Source organism: Budorcas taxicolor, chromosome 3 (genome assembly GCF_023091745.1).
Source record: "Budorcas taxicolor isolate Tak-1 chromosome 3, Takin1.1, whole genome shotgun sequence".
NCBI lineage: Eukaryota > Metazoa > Chordata > Mammalia > Artiodactyla > Bovidae > Budorcas > Budorcas taxicolor.
In genome coordinates this window covers 93,225,616-93,243,958 of record NC_068912.1, presented here as the reverse complement: position 1 = coordinate 93,243,958, position 18,343 = coordinate 93,225,616, and the positions used below count along the sequence as shown (strand labels likewise).

At 51.6% G+C, this 18,343-nt stretch overlaps 1 protein-coding gene across 1 annotated transcript in view; it reads right to left on the bottom strand.

The window, feature by feature from the left end:
- Positions 1–18,343, bottom strand: part of SLC1A7 (solute carrier family 1 member 7) — a 50,753-nt gene that overhangs the window by 19,745 nt on the left and 12,665 nt on the right. Inside the window, exon 3 of the mRNA XM_052637359.1 lies at positions 5,648–5,863. Within this exon, the coding sequence (XP_052493319.1) occupies positions 5,648–5,863 (216 nt within the window). The remainder of the gene's footprint in view (positions 1–5,647; positions 5,864–18,343) is intronic.

The following is an 18,343-nucleotide window of genomic DNA, read 5'->3' as shown; positions in this document are numbered from 1 at the left end:
CAGATTTTCATAAAGAATTATACTTTTGATTATTAAATGAAAAAACATACATTTTCTTTTGGTTTTGAAGACCCATGGGAAGCCTTCCTTTTTTCCCCAGGAGACCTGGGTTTCTGGTGGTAGTTACATAAAATTCAGACATAATGTGCCTGGGAGATATTAGTAGGCTGAGACCATACACTCTGCCCCAGGCCTCCCTGCATGTCTCCTGGGGCAAGGCCACGGTCCACCTCACTTAGTATTTGTAAGTTCCCAAACTCACTCCTTATCCCATGTCCCCAGCCCAAGCTCCAAAGGTGGGAATTATTCCTTTCCAAGCACAGCTCCCAAGAGCTTCATCCAATGCCTGAAGGGGTGACTGGGGGCTATAAATAGAGCCAAGCTGACTTAATCTCTCTGGTGTTTTTGAAAGATTAGAAAACAAAGAAGGGGCCCAGCTCTGATTGGTGTTTCGCTTGGGTTTGTCCCAGGAGGTTGCCCTGTGAGCAGACGTCAATTTTCTGGAGCCCCCACTTGGAGTTCTAGGAAATGAACTCATGTCTTGGAGAGTCATCCAGGGACATGGCCTGTTGTGTTCCTCTGGAAGCATCTCAGAGACATAACATATATCTTCCCACCCTGAAGGAAGCTGTGAGCCTTATTTTCCTGTTCAGCTGAAGCCCGCGTCTTTCTGATTTTCCTTAGTCACGTCTGCCTCCATTTCCCAGTTCCCTCTCCCGGTCACCCGTACTCTCGTTCTGTTTCAGCACTTGGTGGGCATCTGCTCTGGGCCAGATCAAGGCTGAGGCGCCTGCTTTAAGTTCCCTGCTGGTGTCTTCATTTTCTGCACAGCCTCTTAGAACCTCAGAGCTAGAAAAGGATGCTGAGAATGGCTATCCAGGGTGCTCTTCTGATCTGTCTGTCCTAAGATGATTGACGGCTGGATGCAGGGACCTTTATTCTCCTGCCTTCCCCACTGCACCCCTCCCCTTGCCCTCCCTCCCCACCAGCTCTCAGTCCAACTCTGCCCAGAGAAGTTACTTGATAAAAGTGGGCTGAATGCAACCGAAGTGACTACACCCCTTCCCAGGGCATCCCCATGCCTCCAGGCACATCCTGCCCACTCCACGCTACCCTGCTCTGATCCATCCTTCCCAAACCCACTGGCCTCCCTCTTCTCAAGTAGAGCAGCCACCCTCTCAGCCTGGAATCAAGGTCTGCAATGTTGAGCTCTACACCATCCTGCCAGCCTTGTCTCCCAGAACCTGCCTCCAGAACTTTCTGCCCATGCCCAGAAGCTTCCTCACTGGCCTCTAGGCCTTTGTGTTTCAGAACCACAGAGCTAGAAGGGATCTTGAAACCCACTGGGGAAAGAGGCTCAGGGAGGGGGCTGGCCCCCGGGAGCCACACAGCAATCCCACAGAGCTGAGACGAGGGTCCCTGCGGGAAGCACGTGATCTTCCCTTGCAGCCCCACTCTCTCACTGAAGCATGGTGACAGTGATGTCCAACCACCCAGCTTTGCAAAAAACACTTGCTCAGGACTGAGAGCAACTGGGGAAAAAACCTCAAACCAAAAGTATCAATTTTCACCACGTGAAAAGCAGCTGAGAGCAGGGACTCCTCCTGGAACATTTGACTCTGACATGTGTGTCCAATCCAGGGCCCTGAGCCCCTGAGCAGGGGAGGCCATGGGGGAGGGCGGGGGCTCCCCATGCGCCAAGCCTCCTTCCACCACAGGGAAAGGCTGTTTCGAATCATAGGCTCCAAGAAATGATGACTCATAGGCACCAAATCTTAGAAATAGTGGATCTTAGACATGAAACTTCTCGAAATTCCTCTGCCCTTTGCTTTCCTGGTTTTCCTCCTGCTCCAGCAGCTCTGCACCGTCCTCCAGAGTGGCTGTGGGTAGAGACTCACCCAGGCCTTGACACCTCGTGCTTGGCTATTTTCTCCATGTCAGTGCCTCAAACCCCACTGGGGCTTCAGGCCCCAGCGCAACAGATGTCCCTGCCTCCCACGTATGCAACCAGGAAGCACTCAGCGCCTCCGCTGTGTGGGTCTGCTCTAGGCTCCAGGATACAGCAGGATGGTTTTTAAACAACTGGCCCTCCCGGAGCATACTTTATTCCAGTGAGAGAGACAGAAATACCCAGATAGGGTAATGTCAGGTACTAAGACAGGCTATGAAGAGAGAGGGGCCGGGAGGGCCCTCTGCAGAGGTGTAAATGGAGCAAGGGAAGGACTGTCCTGACAGAGGCAGCGAGGAGGACAAGCTGCTGAGACAGGATCCTAAGGACATTTGGAGGACTGTATGGAGGCCAGCAGGCTGGAGCCAGGAGAGAGTTGGAGTGAAGGTCAGAGGCCCAACCTGTACATGGTGGCGTGGATAGGCCACAGTGAACACTGTGGATTTTGTCAACCTGTGACAGGTTGTGAGCAGGTTTATAAAGGATCCATCTGGCTGTTGTGCTGAGAACAGACTGTAGGGAAGCAGAGAGAAAGCAGTGACCATACTGGACCCTCAAGAGAGAGGTGATGGTGGTCTGTGCGATGGTGGAAGTGGCAGAGGGACAGGAGGCATAAGGTTTAAGATATTATAGAGCTGACAGAATTTGCTGAAAGATTGGATGCAGGATATGAGAGAAAAAGAAACACCAGACTAAGATGGGAGGACAGAAGAAAGGACAGATTATGGGGAAAATCAAGTGTTGAGCTTTGGATGTGCTCATTTTGAGATGCCTTTAGACAAGTGCATGGAAGAATCTGGCGTGCAGGTGAGAGGTTTCTGCTGGAAACAAAATTTGGAAGTCAGTGTACAGAAAGCATACACCAACCTACTGATGGAATCGCCAGGCAAGTCAAGGTAGCTACAGCAGTCTCTGCCTGGATCTCTCGAACTCTTGGCCCTGTGGGTGAGAACCACACAGCATGAACAAAACTGCAGGTACTTCTGTGATCCTTAGTTCATCACATATCTCAAAGGATTAAGAGAACCCGGAGAATGGAGGAGAGGGAGGGAGCGGTCGCTTGATTGTACTAATGGCCTTTATTCACTGATGCCTTGTCCTGCCTGGATACTGAGGTGGCTGAGTGGTAGAGAATCTGCCTGTCAGTGCAGAATGATGCAGGAGACATGGGTTTGATCCCTGGATTGGGAAGATTCCCTGGAGTAGGAAATGGCAATCCACTCCAGTATTCCTGCTGGAAAGTTCCACAGACACAGGAGCCTGGAGGGAGGGCTACAGTCCATGGGGAGACAAAGAGTCAGACAGGGCACCACGACTGTTTTGCCTTGACATTGCTATCCCCTCCCACCCTAAGTCTGGGCATGGCCACATGACTCGTCTCGGCTGATAGAATGTTAGTGGCCTCAGCAAAAGTAGAGACTTACAAAAACCCTGGCATGTTTCTGTTTCCCTCTCTTGTTCCTCTTCCTTCCTCATAAGAACATGCCCAGACTAGCTCTCCCTCGGAACCCCATCGCCACCATGAAATAAATGCAGGCTGGCCTGCAGGAAGATGAGGGAACATGAGGAGCACAGATGGATCTAAGCCAAGATCATCCTGTAGCAGCTCTTCCCCAGGGGAGCGGCCAGCTGCCTGCAGACACACGAGCCAGCTCAGCTGAGCCCAGTCCAAGTCAGCGGGAACTTCCATCTGACCTGTAGCCATGCGGTTGTTGTTTTAAGGCACTAGGTCTTTGGATGGTTTCTCACACAGCAACAGCTAACTGATACAGAGGGCAAGGGTTACTTGAGAGAAAAAGAAAGGGAGAGAGAGGGATTGTATGCTGGGCATCTACCCCCATAGGGGACGAGAGGACTGCTTCTCCTTCTCTTTAAGTTCAAGAGAACTACTCAAAGACCTTGGCTGTGTCCTCTAGGATCTGTGGTGTGTAGGACCTGGTGCCTGACTCATGTCCAAAGGACCTGGGAAAGGCCTGCACATCCACAAAGGATGTGTGTTTGTGTGTGTGTGTGTGTGTGTGTGTGTTCCACAGGCCAGTATGAACTTTGCAGAAGGGACTCTGCCTAAGAGGATCACTGGAGTGAGTGGTGGTGAGGTGTCTCCAGACACCAAAGGTCAGGGCTAAGGAGGGCATCTTGAGCAGCCAAATGGTGCAGGGAGTGTCTGAGTCAAGGGGATAACAGGTGAGAGATACCAGTGATAGGAGGGGCAGCAAAGAGCTCACAACGGCTCCCCTGAAGAAATACAATCAGGGAGCACCTGCCCCAGCTCACTCCACTTCCAGCAAAGGAGGACTTTGCTAGCCATCCCGCTCCCTCTAGGCTGTGCAGCCCCAGAGCCAGCAACAGGGAAGGAGATGGAGCAAGAAAGAAGGAAAAACCTGCTATGACCTTCTTCCTCACTCCAATTTCCACGTCTGAATCAGCAAAAGCTAGGACACGATCCGTTTTAAATGGAGTGAGTTTGGAATTTTACTGTTAGATTGGACTGGATTTCTTACAAAATTTTTTTTTTTTTTGGTTATGCAGCGTTTCACGTGGGATCTTATTTCCCCAACCAGGGATGGAAACTCTGCCCCCTGTACTGGCAGTGGGGAGTCTTAATCACTAGACCTCCAGGCAAGTCCTGAACTGGATTTCTTATATCTGAAATTGGCAAGAAAGTGGGAGGGACTGGAAGAAGTCCACAGAGCAAGTTTAATGGGACACCCTGTTGAGCCCAATAAACTGTTTCCAATGTGGTGCTTCCCCGGGCTCGATTCCAGCCCTGCTGTCCATACCCACACTGTCCTGGGAGACCCCTTTGCCATCGGGGTCTTCTTAAGGCCTCTATCTGCTGTTCTCCCAACCTCCATCTCTGGCTCAGACTCCCCACAGGATTCAGATCCAGCAGCCAACCACCAGGAGATCCACACCTGCTCCACACTGCCCTCTGACCTGGTAATCACGCTGCTGTCCACTCAGGTGCCCAGGCCAGACACCTTCATGCCCTTCAAATCAGCAGCCCCACCTCCTCCACTTCTCCCCCCATCTCGCCATCTCCTGCTGATTTTACCTCCTGCGCGGCCTTCAGTCTTGCTTCTTCCCCCAGGCCCGTGGCTACCACCCTGGCCCCGTTCCTTCCTCTGTCTTCCTCTCTGGCCGTGCACCCCCAATCCTATCCACCAGCACTCTGGCGGACAGAGTAAGCCTTCTGAATTGGATCATGGCACGCCTATGTCTAAAACCCATTTCCTGTGGCCTTTAGGATAAAATGCGATTTTTGGTCTGGTTCCCAATGCTTTTCATGGTCTGGCCCCAACCGACTCCTCCAACAGTGACTGTCCACTTCCCCCTTTACACCTCAGGACCCAGCATGGCCCATGACTTCTCCCTACAACACCACGCCCAGCTCAGGACTTTTGTGCAGCTGTTGCCTTCCTGAGGAATGTCCTTACTGCATCCCCTTTGCCCGCCTGCTCATCCCATCCTGATGGGGGTGAACAGTTCAGTGTGAGCCTGGGGGGAGCATGGGGTGGAGGGGCAGAGTGTGGCCTCTGTAGCTGACCCTTTGTGACCACGAGTGATCAAGAGAAGACCCTGAGCACCCGTCCCCACTCCCTCTCCCGCTCCTGGGGTGACAGGCAGGGCTGGGCCTGTGGAGTCAGCAGCCCCACGGGGTGTGGCACTGCCAAGCAGGGTGCTGGCCGCAGGGGTTACCGAATGAGGTCCAGCAGGGGGTCGGCTGAGCTCATGATGGGCTTCCCGCTCTGCTCAGTCATCTCCTTCTGGGCTGCGCCACCCGGATGGATGATGGAGACCATGATGATGCCCACGATGACCGCCACGAAGGTGGTCCACAGGTAGTATGCCACGGTGAGGATGCCCAGGCGGCTGGAGGTCTTGGCATCCAGGGAGGCGAGGCCGGACATCAAGCTGGGAGAGCGGTGGGTGTCAGCGTCTGTGGGTGGGCAGGCCAAGCACTCAGGCGCACCCACTCTCACCCCCTCCTTGCTCTGCCCGGCACCCTCGCAGAGCTCCTGGGAATGAGCAGGCACAGGGATCCTCCCACTCCTAATCCCCTGGCTCCATCGAGCCTCCCTCTGCTCTTGTCCCCTTGCCCAGTGTCATCAGTCAAGCCCATTCACACTTCTAGACTTTTCCACATGCTCTTTCTTTTGTTTTCTGTCATCTTAGCAGCTCCGTTCTGGAGAAGGCAATGCCACCCCACTCCGGCACTCTTGCCGGGAAAATCCATGGGTGGAGGAGCCTGGTAGGCTGCAGTCCATGGGGTCGCTAAGAGTCGGACACGACTGAGCGACTTCACTATCACTTTCCTCTTTCATGCATTGGAGAAGGAAATGGCAACCCACTTCAATGTTCTTGCCTGGAGAATCCCAGGGACAGCGGAGCCTGGTGGGCTGCCGTCTATGGGGTCGCACAGAGTCGAACACGACTGGAGCGACTTAGCAGCAGCAGCAGCAGCAGCTCCGTTCAGTTGCCCAGCTCCTACCCAGCAGATGAGACCAAGCTCAGTGCCGCCTCTTGAGTGAAGTCTCTTTGGACTACCTGCCTCTCCCCCAGAGTTAGGGCCCCATCGGGGAGAGTCCCCACAAGCCCTGGGCTGCCCTCTCACGACCCTGGTTGTCACTGTCTGTCTCCCTCATCAGACTGAGGACATGTGAGCAGAGGGGCAGGTCTGACTTCCCTGTGTGTCCTTAGTGCCCAGCATGAGTTTTCGGTGCTGCCCCAGGCAGGTGGTTAATGCAGGCTTTTGAATGAACTCATGACTGAAACTGAATGAGGGAGTGAGTTAGAGCCCTGGGCTGGGAGTTGGCGATCTGGCTCTGTGACCCAGGTGTCCATCTTTGGACGTCAGGAGCTGCATCTGTAAAATGGAGCATGGTTAGATTTTCCCTGAGAGGTGGCACCCTGTGGCCGGCTTGGGTTAGTGCCCTGGTCCAGATTCTCCACGTGGGAGGTTGTGAGAAGGCTCTTGTGGGTCTCATTCCTCTTGACTCCTCCCCACCTCTGCCTGCCACCCACCAGAGCAGGTCAACCCTGGAGCTATTCTTCTCGTGGCTGTTGGGGGGGGGGGGGAGGGGGATGGGGGAGGTTGGGGGTGTGGGTGAGGGGGTTGAGGGTGTGGGGGGAGCAGGTGAGGTCAGTTAAGGAGATGCTTGCACTTTGCTTTGCTGCCGAAAGGATTTTTCCCCAAAGCCCTTTCATTCTTTCAGATAAAGGAAGTATTTGTCTGGTTTTAATCATGTAAACAAGAGCAGATAATCCCTTCCCATCCACCTCCTCTTATCATTAGACTGCAGCAGGCATCAGAGCTGAGCACAGAAAGCCTCTCCCCAACCCCAGGCTGTAACCACTGCCTATGAGCACCCTGCTCTTTGCTGTAGCAAAGGCCCACTCCTCTTTTAAGACACAGTTTAAAGGTCTCCTCCTCCAGGAAGCCTTCCCTGACCATCAGACAGGAGTAAGACCCCTTTGCTGGGATCCCACTATCCCTGTGCTGTCCCAGTCCCACCTCACTAAACTGTTGACTATTTACTGAAAGCACCTCCAGGGCTGAGCCTGGGTCTGATTCAATGCTGGGCCCGTGGAGCCAGAACCCACACTCCAGAACTGCTAGAGTATAGTCCACTGAGTGAAGGAGTGAATGAATGAATGAGGCCATATTTGCAATCTCCATTCATGTCTGTCTGCCATGATACCATATGTTAGTGATGGGCTTAGGGTGGGTCTTAAATGTAAATCCTGAAGGGCTGGTAATGAGATTGAATGGAGAAATGAGGGGCTGCCCTGCAACATTATCCATGAGAGAGATTATCCCCAGACAAGGGCCAGCACATCAGCCCAGGGCCAATGGGCCTCTGACCGTAACAGACTCCTCCAGAGCCAAGTCCAACTACTGCAGGCCACAGAGAGGCCCTGGCCCTGAGCCAGGACACTAGTGGCTGGCTGGACCAGAACTCAGTCCCTAGCTCCAGGCCTGTCCTCTTTCACCCATGTAGTTATTTAGTCCTTTAGTGCATGTCCTTGGAGAAGGCAATGGCAACCCACTCCAGTACTCTTGCCGGGAAAATCCCATGGATGGAGGAGCCTGGTGGGCTGCAGTCCATGGGGTCGCTAAGAGTCGGACACAACTGACTTCACTTTCACTTTTCACTTTCATGCATTGGAGAAGGAAATGGCAACCCACTCCAGTGTTCTTGCCTGGAGAATCCCAGGGACGGGGGAGCCTGGTGGGCTGCCGTCTACGGGGTCGCACGGAGTCGGACACGACTGAAGCAACTTAGCAGCAGCAGCAGCAGCAGTGCCTGTCCACTCTGTGCCATGCCCTGTGCCCACAGAAAGAAATCAGAATCCGTCCCTCAAGCAGCTCTTGCTCTGGCAGGCGGGTGGGGAACAAGACAGACCTGGACACTTGAGACAGAAGTGGACTCAAGGACATGATGTTTGCATCATGATGTTACCACAAAGGAGGGGACAAGGACATGCTGTCTTCATTCGGAGGAGGGAGGGATCACTTCCAGCTAGGAGAAATAAGGAAGGGCTACCTGGAGGAGAGGGCACTGGAAGATGAAGAAGGTTTGGAGATGGGGGCAGAGGTGCCAGGCAGTGGGACACCAGAAGCCAACAGGGAGGCCGAGAGGCTGGAAAGTGCGGGGACACTGCGGTGCTTAATGTGGTCAGAGCTCAGGTCATATTTTAGGTTGGGTGACATCGGGACAGAAGAGATGGACTAAGCTCAGAGGTGGGAGTAGCCTTGAGTGCCAGCCCAAGGAGAACACAGAGGAGGGTAGGGTTTAACAACAGATCTAGTAGGATTGGCTGGAAGTCTGAAAAGGGAAAGCTAAACATTCCTTAGGCCTGAGAATATGAAAGTAAACAAAGTATATAGGGAAGTAGTATTTGTAAGAGCAAAAACATGGGGCCATCTTAAATCACTGAGGCAGGTTAGATTAAAAGTTACAACCTATTCATGCAATAGGGTTCTATGAAGCCATTAGAAGTGATGGTTTCATTGGAAATGTGTTCCTATTTAATGTCAAGTGGGGAAAGCAAAGTATGAGATACTTTAGCTCTCTACAGGGTGCCCTGGAGCTTCTGTAGTCCAGATAAACATAGATATGCTTGAGGGATTGTGCAGGAGAGGGGTGTAGGTGAAAATCCGATCCCAGAAAGAAGCAAGGGTCCCTTAGTAGGTCACCCCGAGGAAGAAGTCTCACACGGGGTTAGTGCCCTCTCAGGAACAGATGAGATGTGGTAAGAAAGGGAGTGCCAGTTCTAGATACAGCCAGAGGGGACCCCTGACACGGGGGCTCTGGAGAGGAGAGGGCTAATGGATCAAATGGAAAGAATTCCTTCACCCGGGACCCAGGTGATTCCGCTCAGGAGTCGCGCTCCCAGCCCCTAGAATGGAAAAGCTTTCCCTCCTGGCTGAAGAGAAGCGGGAGCAGCTGTGAGCTGCTGACAACACGACAGAGCCGACCCTCGCCTCCCCTCCCCAGGCTGGTGCCAGCAGTACTGGGGTGACCACAAGCGACGGCAGAGGCCGAGCAGAACAGGAGCTGAGTGCAGGAGGCCTGGATTTCACAGGAGGCAGCGGCCACTCCTGGAACTCACAGTCACAGAAAAGGAAGTGCAAGGTCCTGCCGTTCAGCTGGAGGGGGCTCCTTGAGGTGTAGATTTTGAGGCCAAGCCATTAAAGTGGCCTTTCTGAGAACCTACAGGCTGGGGTCGAGTGGTCTGCACAGAGTGTTAGGTCACGTGGTCATGCACAGGGGAAAAAATGAGAAAATTTACCAGTAGCTGTCTTTGGGTGCTGGGATTATGGGCAATTTCTGTTCTGTTTTTATTGTTTTTCCACATTCTCTATTATTTCTAGAATGAGCACGTCTTGCTTGCGTGATGAAAAACACAACCTCAAGTACCAGCAGCCACATAGACCAAAATTTGTCTGGACCTTAACTGTCCCCAAACACCTGAACATCTACTTCACTGGATCCTTAATCTCCTGTGTCAGTGTTGCCTGATGGGATGATAAGGTGAACTACTCTGTAATGTTAAATTTTTTAGTAGTCACAGCAAAAAAAAAAAAGTCAAAAGAAACAGGTGATGTTCATTTTTGGTGGAATTAACTTTAATATTTTAATCCAGTATATCCAAAATATTATCATTTCAATGTGTAACCAATAGAAAAAGCTTAGAAAAACTACTTCTGGTCTTAAATTTTTAATTTAAATCAATTAAAAACAAGAAGTTCTGTTTTTCTGTTGCACTTAGCCACATTTCAAAGGTTCAGCAGTCACTTATGACTAGGGACTGCCTTATTGGGCTGCACAGTTTAAGTTACAGATAAGAAAAATAAGGGGGTGGAAATGATTGACCAAACTGCCCAGCTGGTCAGCTGTAGAGTTAAAATTGGGACAGGGGCTTGGAGTTCAACCCTGTGGGGTTTCCCTTCTCCCACAGTGACTCCCCATGGTACAGATCTGGTTTAACTCCTATGGAAGTAAAAGGCCTTCCAGATTCGGCTAATCACAATTTTAGTGTGATTCAGTCCATGTAATCCCTCTTTAGTTCAGCTCTCAGAGCTCTCCGGTCTCAGAGACCTGCCCCGTGGCCACTGCCCTCAGATTTGTGGGAGTGAGCTCCGCATCATTGGAGGTCCTGGGTGGCCACCTTTAGAATGCTGTATCAAGGCTTCCAGACTTAGTGGGAGATTCCATGAGGTTGACTTCGAATGTTCCTTCTGACTCTGTAATTTATAGTGAGGGAAGACTAGGTAAATTTGCCTTCCCAACTCCCAGAGTGGGGGTGCTCCTGGGAACCCCCCACATCCTCAAGGGCCCTGGGAAGAGCTTCAGGAAGCCCAAAGTCTGGAACTCCCTCCTAAGCCATCTGGCCACCGTGCTGGGCCTGGGATTGTGTGTCAAGAGATTGATGTGATTGGGGGGCTGACTGGCCCCTGGGCCCAGCCTATTGCAATCTGGTAATCTGGTAATTGCTCCACTTGCAGGAGTAGGGAAAGGGAGGTGCTGTTGCCAGCCTCCTCCAGGAGGGAGAAAAAGGCTGCTGCTGACCCTCATCTGTTCTCATGCACACCCCTGAGTTGAGTATCGTGACCCTATATAACCAGCAGAGGTACCCACTGCTCCCTGCACACTTCACTGTGGAGGGCGGACAGACTGCTCAGACTGCTGGGGGCCCCGCCCTGTTAGAAGTGCATGGTGGCCCCCTCTGGCCCTTAGGAACTGCCCACACTCCTTCAAGGCCTTAGAACCACTCTTCTCCTCACTGGTACCTCTCCAGCCACCCCATTCTCACTGCTGCTCCTTGAACCACCTTTGCGCTGGTTGTTCCTTAAGCCTGGTACCCCCTACCCCACCCCACTTACATCTCTCCAACCCAACCAGTTTCCAGCTCAGACCTCACATGCTCTGGAAAGCCTTCCCTGATTATGGCCATCTCATTCACTTCCCCAGGGCACCCTGTACTTCCCAGTTTGTTCCAGGGCACTCTGCTGGCACGCTCACTTCTGAATCCCCAGGGACCAGCCAGTTCTGGCCCTGGGCACGCTGGCAGGAACACACGCTGAGTGGCGCAGTGAACAGTGAGGGGATGCTGCTGCCTTGCCCCTGCCCTCCCTGCTTTTTTTCCAGTTCTCTCCTGCTGTTACCCATTTTTCCAGTCTCCACTCAGTACCTCCTCCTTCTGAGGGCCTCCTGAGCCTGCCAAACCAGGCCAGGCAGCTCCTGGTTGCCTGCACACAGCCCTCACTGTGTGGGAGGCTCAGGCAAGTTCCTGAGCCTCTGTGTGCCTCAGTTCCCACTGGACGATAAAATAGGGACGTGCTCAGTCCCTCAGTCATGTCTGACTCCGTGACCCCATGGACTGTAGCCCACCAGGCTCTTTTGTCCATGAAATTTTCCAGGCAACAATACTGAAGTGGGCTGCCATGTCCTTTTCCACAATGAGGGCAGTGACAGTTTACTGTGAGGGTTAGTCTAGGTTTAGAATAGTGACTGGTACATAGCAAGTAGTCAGCACATTCCAGTTACTAGCATACCTCTGTGCTGTCATCAAATGTTCCATGGCCACCTGCCAGAGCAGACCGTGAGCCCCTCTAGGGAAGGGTAGAATCTGGCTCAGTTCTAGGTCCTGAGAGCTCAGGGCCTGGCTTGGCTTGGGTGCAGGTTTGCTGGTGTGGGTGTGTGCGTTAAGCCAGGGTGAAATTCTAGACAAGATTGTGATAGGGGGTGACTTCTGATGACCATGAGCACCCGCTGTGAGTTCTGGAGAACAAGTCACCAGGACCAGCCTCGTTTCCCTTGCCAGGTTAGCAAAGTGCCCCTGGCACTGTGTGTCCATGTGACATTGAGGTAGTTGGCACAGGGTCTCCTGAGAACTGTGAGAATGATTATTGCAGGCAGAGCCTTCTTCTGAGTACTGAGAACCCGGGAGGAACTCTGGAGCTGTGCTTTGGAGCTCTCCCTTTAGCCCTCTCCTTCCCGGTTGTTTTTATCAATGACTTGGCCAAGGGCGCTGACAGCATGTGGATCAGATTTGAGGAGGATGGGAAGCTGGGAGGAACAGCCAAGGTGCTGGATGAGGGAGTTGGAACTAAGCAGAACTCAGGCTAGTTTAGACTGACATGATAAAGATGAACATGGACACATGCAGAGCCATACTTGGCTCCAACACCCCAGAGAGCACAAACACTGGGGCGGAGGAGGGCTGAGCCCCAGCAGCAGCACGCGGAAGGGGGATTTGGGGAATTTGTATGCTGCCAGCTTGGTGAGTCAATGGGGAATGAGGCTGCCGAAGGGCAGCCTGTGTAGCTAGAAGCCTGGAGGGCTTGCTGAAGAGGCTACAGACCTGCCCTTGACATTGAGACCCAAAGGGACAAAGGAGGGAGGTGTGTGCCCCAGAGAAGGCAGCTGGGGTAAGTGGTGGGGGACAGTAACACCAGCCTGGAGGGCGGGGGCTGTGGAGCATAGCAGAGCAGACCCTGGAAACACTGGGATCCATGGGAAAAGTCATGGGGAAGCAGCGCTCAGCTCAACCCCAGGAATAACTTTCTAGAGACAGCTGTCCTGCCCTGGAAGGACCTCCTTGAGAAGTAGTGAGCTCCTAGTCACTGGAGGTGTGCAAGCAACTTGCTCAAATCACATAGTAAGTAAGTAGATTTGAACTAGTAAGTAGATTTGGTTTACCAGCATGACAACTTCCACAACATCCTGCACTGGGAAGTTAAAGACAGGAAGGAGCCAAGTCCTTGGGCTCTGGCCTCGGCTGACCTAGTCAGGGAAGCTCTACTAAGCTTGCCCCTGGGTGCAGCTGCAGGCAGTTCACCCAACAGGCAAAAGATGGAGCCATCCAGGGGTCCGTGGGAGTCCCGTCAGCCCTACCAAGTACTCAGGTCTTTTTCCTTCTCCTGAGCAGACCATAGGCCCGGCAGCTGACAGCAAGTGCCACGTTAGCACCGAATTACACTTCCCAGCTGTCCTGGCCACAGCCCCACCCTCAAGCCAAACTTCTTCTGAGATCTAAGGCAGGATGCCTAGGCTCCCACTTGGCTAAGGTCTAGGTCTTCTGGCTCCAGCACCCCCTTCCCAAGGGTGGGAATTACTCTACCATCTTTGTTTGCATACCTCAGAGGACAGAGAACTCACTAGCTCCACTGTGGGCTAGTTATACTTATTAGTATGACGTCTGCCTCCAGGGAAGAGAATTTCTACACTGAGCCCAGCCCTGCCCCCCTGGAGCCACGCAGACAAAACCTCTTTGGTTCCACTGTAGATTCCATGGGACCAGGGTGAGTGGGAAGGTGGGGACTAAGTTCAGGGCTCAGAGTGTGGGAGGTGGGATGAGAGAAGGGGGAGTAGCGGTGGCCAGGAGACAGGCATGGGTCTGGGGGTGCTGCTGTGTCCCCACCTGCCTTCTGCAGGTCCCCCTGCCCAGGCCCCTGGCCACGAGAAGGGGATGGATTGGGAACTTGCAAATAACAAGCTTGAACTCAGTCAAAAGCCAAAGCTGGGAGGAGCCTCAGCTGCAGCCCTCGAGAGCCCATGTCTGACCATATGTCAGCCTCAACCACTTTGCACTGGGAAGGCTGCATTCCCAAGAGCAGTAAGGATCCATCCAGTTTCCAGTCCCCTACCCCTTTATTTTCCGCGAAGCAAAAAATATCAGGTGGAGGAAGCCAGTGTTCCCACAGGTGACCATGACTCGGCCTTATGGTCTCAGGTAGTCACTTCCACCATTAGGAACGGCTTTCCTGGGATATCCATCATAACTGGTTATGACCAGGGCCCCATGCCATGTTTAGAGGGAGAGAAAGCACCCACCCGAAGGATATGGGAACACAGGTCCCGAGCCTCCCCTCCTTCTATCAGAGGGGCAGGTAGTGTCTAGTCCAGCTGGGCCCACCTGCCCCAGGCTCTTGAACTTCCCTCCCCATACAGTGGTTGTCCACAGAGGAGAGTAGCAGGAGCTTTTTCAAGACCTCACCCACCTCCCTAGACTCACATATGTCCCCAGAATGCCCCATGTTGAACACTTGCTCTGCATGCTGTGGGCTCCTAAAAAGGAAGGAGGAGGGTTTGTGGTCCTCAGGTGGGTGGAGAGACCTGGAGGATGGACATCACAAAGGCCTGGGGCATGGTTGGGTTGAGAGAGATCAGAGCAGAGGTCTAGCCCAGCCTGGGAATCAAGCTAGTGTTCCCATAGGAGGTGGCTGCTGAGAAGATCCTTGAAGGATAAGTAGGAATTCTCTAACTGGAAGGGGAAAAGAGCCTGGGAGTCTGTGATGGGTGATAAAAATCTGAAAGTTTTTTGGAGTCACCAAGCTGATGGTCTGACCCCACCTATAGCCCCACAGCTGGGCTTTGTTTCCCCTCCTGATGAGTAAGGTGATCAGCTGACTGGGCAAGAGGGCCAAAGAGTGATCCCAGGGCTCCCATCAGAGAGGTCAACAGAGCTCTGCTAAGAACAGTTGCCCCGTGGCTTGTGGGGCAGAGTTCAGAAGTGCAGGCTGCCCATTCCTCCTGCCTCCTTCCCACTGACTGTCTACCCTGGGACGCCCCGGGCAGCTGCCCCCTGTAGACTGGCTCTCAAGCCAGATTTCAGTGGCGGCTTGGCCCAGGACCATCTCCAGTAAGTTAGAACGTGGGTGTTTGGTAGTTGTCTGCCAAACTAGAGTTCCTCAGGAAGGGGGAGAAGGGAGGGTTGAGTTTCTTTGGCCAAACAAGACTTCCTCATTCTGAGAAAAATCAGTCTAAAATTCTTACAATAGAAAAGCAATACATATACATGTACACACATACACTCACACAATACACGTGTGTAAAGCCCTACAGCACACATTTACATATTAACCCACACACCCGTGGATTTCTCTGCTACGATGTGGAGCTAATAAAACATTCTGCCATGTTCAGCATCAATGAGTCACAAACATATGGATTCAGTTTTCCTTGAATGATGCCTGGTTTAAGACGTTGAAGAATGAGGGGAGAGGAGAGTTTGGCAAAAAAAACAAGTGGAGATTTGGAGTCCTTAGCTGGATCCAGATGCTGATTTGACCCACCCCAGGTTCCTTGCATCACTCTTGTCTGGAGATGTGTGAAAACAAGGCTTAGATGACCTCCCAACATTAGAAGCAATGTCCAACCTCATTGGGGCCAAAATGGTCCCCACCCCCTTCCCCATAGCACCTGCTAGGAACGTCTTTATAAGTTTGCAGATAGCATTGTGTCTATTTTATGGTCAAAGTGAAGAGTGTGGTAAATAACAGATGCTGGGGTAAATCTGAGGGCTTCCTTCATGGCTCAGGCAGTGAAGAATCTGCCTGTAATACAGGAGAACCGGGTTTGATCCCTGGGTTGGGAAGATCCCCTGAAGGAGGGCATGGCAACCCACTCCAGTATTCTTGCCTGGAGAATCCCCATGGACAGAGGAGCCTGGCGGGCTATAGTCCATGGGGTCGCAAAGAGTCCAACATGATGGAGCGACTAAGCACAGCACAGCAGTGAGGTATCTTCCAAGAGCATAAAGGAACAGAAAGTTGCCAATATTCTTTGGGTTAAACCATAAATGTAAACTGGGTTAAATAATAAATGTAAAGCGAAAGGGATCAGGGTAGCAACAAGTGATATTACAGGGAGAAAATGGGAAAGGAAGGCTCCAAAGGCTTGACTTTTCTAATGAAAGAAGGTGTAATTAGCATGGGATCAGTCAGCCGTGGAGCACAGAGAAGACAGCAGAGAGTGGTAAGGTCCTTAGCACTGTCCAAGGACAATGCCATGGCAGGTCCTAACCATCAGACTGCTAGTTCCTATGCCAGTGTAACATGAGGCAGAGCTTTCTAAATTTTGTCTGAGGCTTCTGTGTTCCTTGCAGTTGTCATTTTTAGAATTTTTCAAGTGGCAATTGTAAGGCAAGAAGGCACACATTGTGCAGGGGCAGAGAGAGACTTGCAGTTTGATGGAAGTGCCCCTCCTTGAGACTTTAAGATCTGCCGAGTTATGGAAAGGGGCACTAATTTGCATGAGAGGCTCAGGGGCCTTCCGAGAAAAAAGAGACGAAGACCCCAACCCCTGCTTCTTGCACTTTGAAGTTGGAATCAGGGTTTACTAGGGCACCCACGACCAAGGTCTGTCAGCACTAAAGACCTCCAGGGCTAACTCACCATGGGGGAGAATGGACTCAGGGCTCAACCACAGTGAGCTAATCTCAGAGCATGACTGAGGTTGTTTTGAAGAACCATGACTGAGCTCTTTCATATGACCTGGGAGCCAGAACTGAGCATCCCTGTGGCTTGAGCAGGTACATGTATCTGCAAAGGGCCATGTTTAGGCTTGAACCAATCCATGCAGGACCGTGCTCAACAGAGACACTCTGTGGAAGGAACCAGGGCAACAGGGCTAGTGGCAAGATCAGATTACCTATGAATACTTATAAGCTGATCTTGGCCAATGGGTGCAGGTCTCAAAAGGAAGGAAATGGGCTTCCTGCTTGTGTATATTCAGTCCTCAAGTCAGTACATAAAGTAAAAACCAATCATAATTAGATTTGCCCTTGAAGATCCCTTAAATTGTTCATAAAGTTCAGGAGGTATATACTTTCATTCAGGACAGTTTTCCTCCGAGTTTTGGGTTGCTATTTCTTCAGGTGATCACCAGCTGTGAAAAAGAAACCATGCAATCCTCTCTTCATGGCCTAGAATCACCGCAGCCATGTGGGGAGATGCTCCCTCTGCAAGACATGTGGGAACTGAGACTGGCTTAGAGTGGGGACCCAGCTCCCCCACGGTACAGGCACCCAGGACATAGCTCTTTGAATGGGGGAAGCCATTTGTCTCCTTTAAATTGTTTTCTCTCTTTTTCATACCACATGTGATTGAATTCACTGTATTTAAATGCATGTAGGATGGAACTCCACCACCTGGGCCCTGAAGACTAAAAATGGCAAACCTAGACTCATACTGGTTATTATACCGTTAAATAATTGTCCTGCCAGCAAACAGATTTAACCACTGAGGTCCCCAAGTGATGAGCCAATAGGGAGAAAAGCTCTGGCCAGAGGCTGTGTGCATTTGTCCTCCTTGGCAATTTTATTTATCTCTGTGGATGAACAAATTGACATTTGGTTTATTTGGTTGCTTCTTGCAGGTATCAGAGGACAGGCATGACCAATTCAGGGGCTCAGATGAGGTTGAGTTTCTGAATCAGTAAGCCAAGGACCACACCCTGGGCCTAGTGATTTCACTACTAAGAAAGACAAGAACAAATGTTTTCAGGAAAAAGAATAGGGGCAGAATTAGGGATGTGGAATGATAGGATTTTTTGTTGTTATCCACAGTGTTTGTAATTTGCTTATGTAACTTTTAAAAGTGCAAACCATTTTAAAAAGATAACTCCGAATCATTGTCCAAGGGTCAGTTCAAATGTTGTTCATAAACCTTGCCTGAATTCTGCCTCAACTTCTTTCCACTGATCTTTGTTCATTTAAAAAGCATTTCTTAGGCACATACGATGTACCAGACCCTGTGATGTCCCTGAGAGAGAGATGAATTCATATTCTTCAGGATCCTTTTTATGGTAAGGAGGTTGTCCATGTTCAGAAGAAATTCCTTGATGAGCCACTAGGACCAGAAGCTGGGCAGCACTTCCACCCAACCCCACTCTAGGAACAGGGCGTGAGTGGAGATGACTTTTAAAGACAAGGAGGGTAGGATTTCTGGTTGGTCTTGAAGGGGTAGGAGAAGGAAGGTATGGAGACAAAAAACAGGTGGACACACCCTAAGGTGACCCCTAGTGATCCATGCCCTTGTGTACATAGAGGGGGGCTTAATTAAGAGGTGAAGAGGGCATTCGTGGGAGGGGAGCAGCCTGAGCA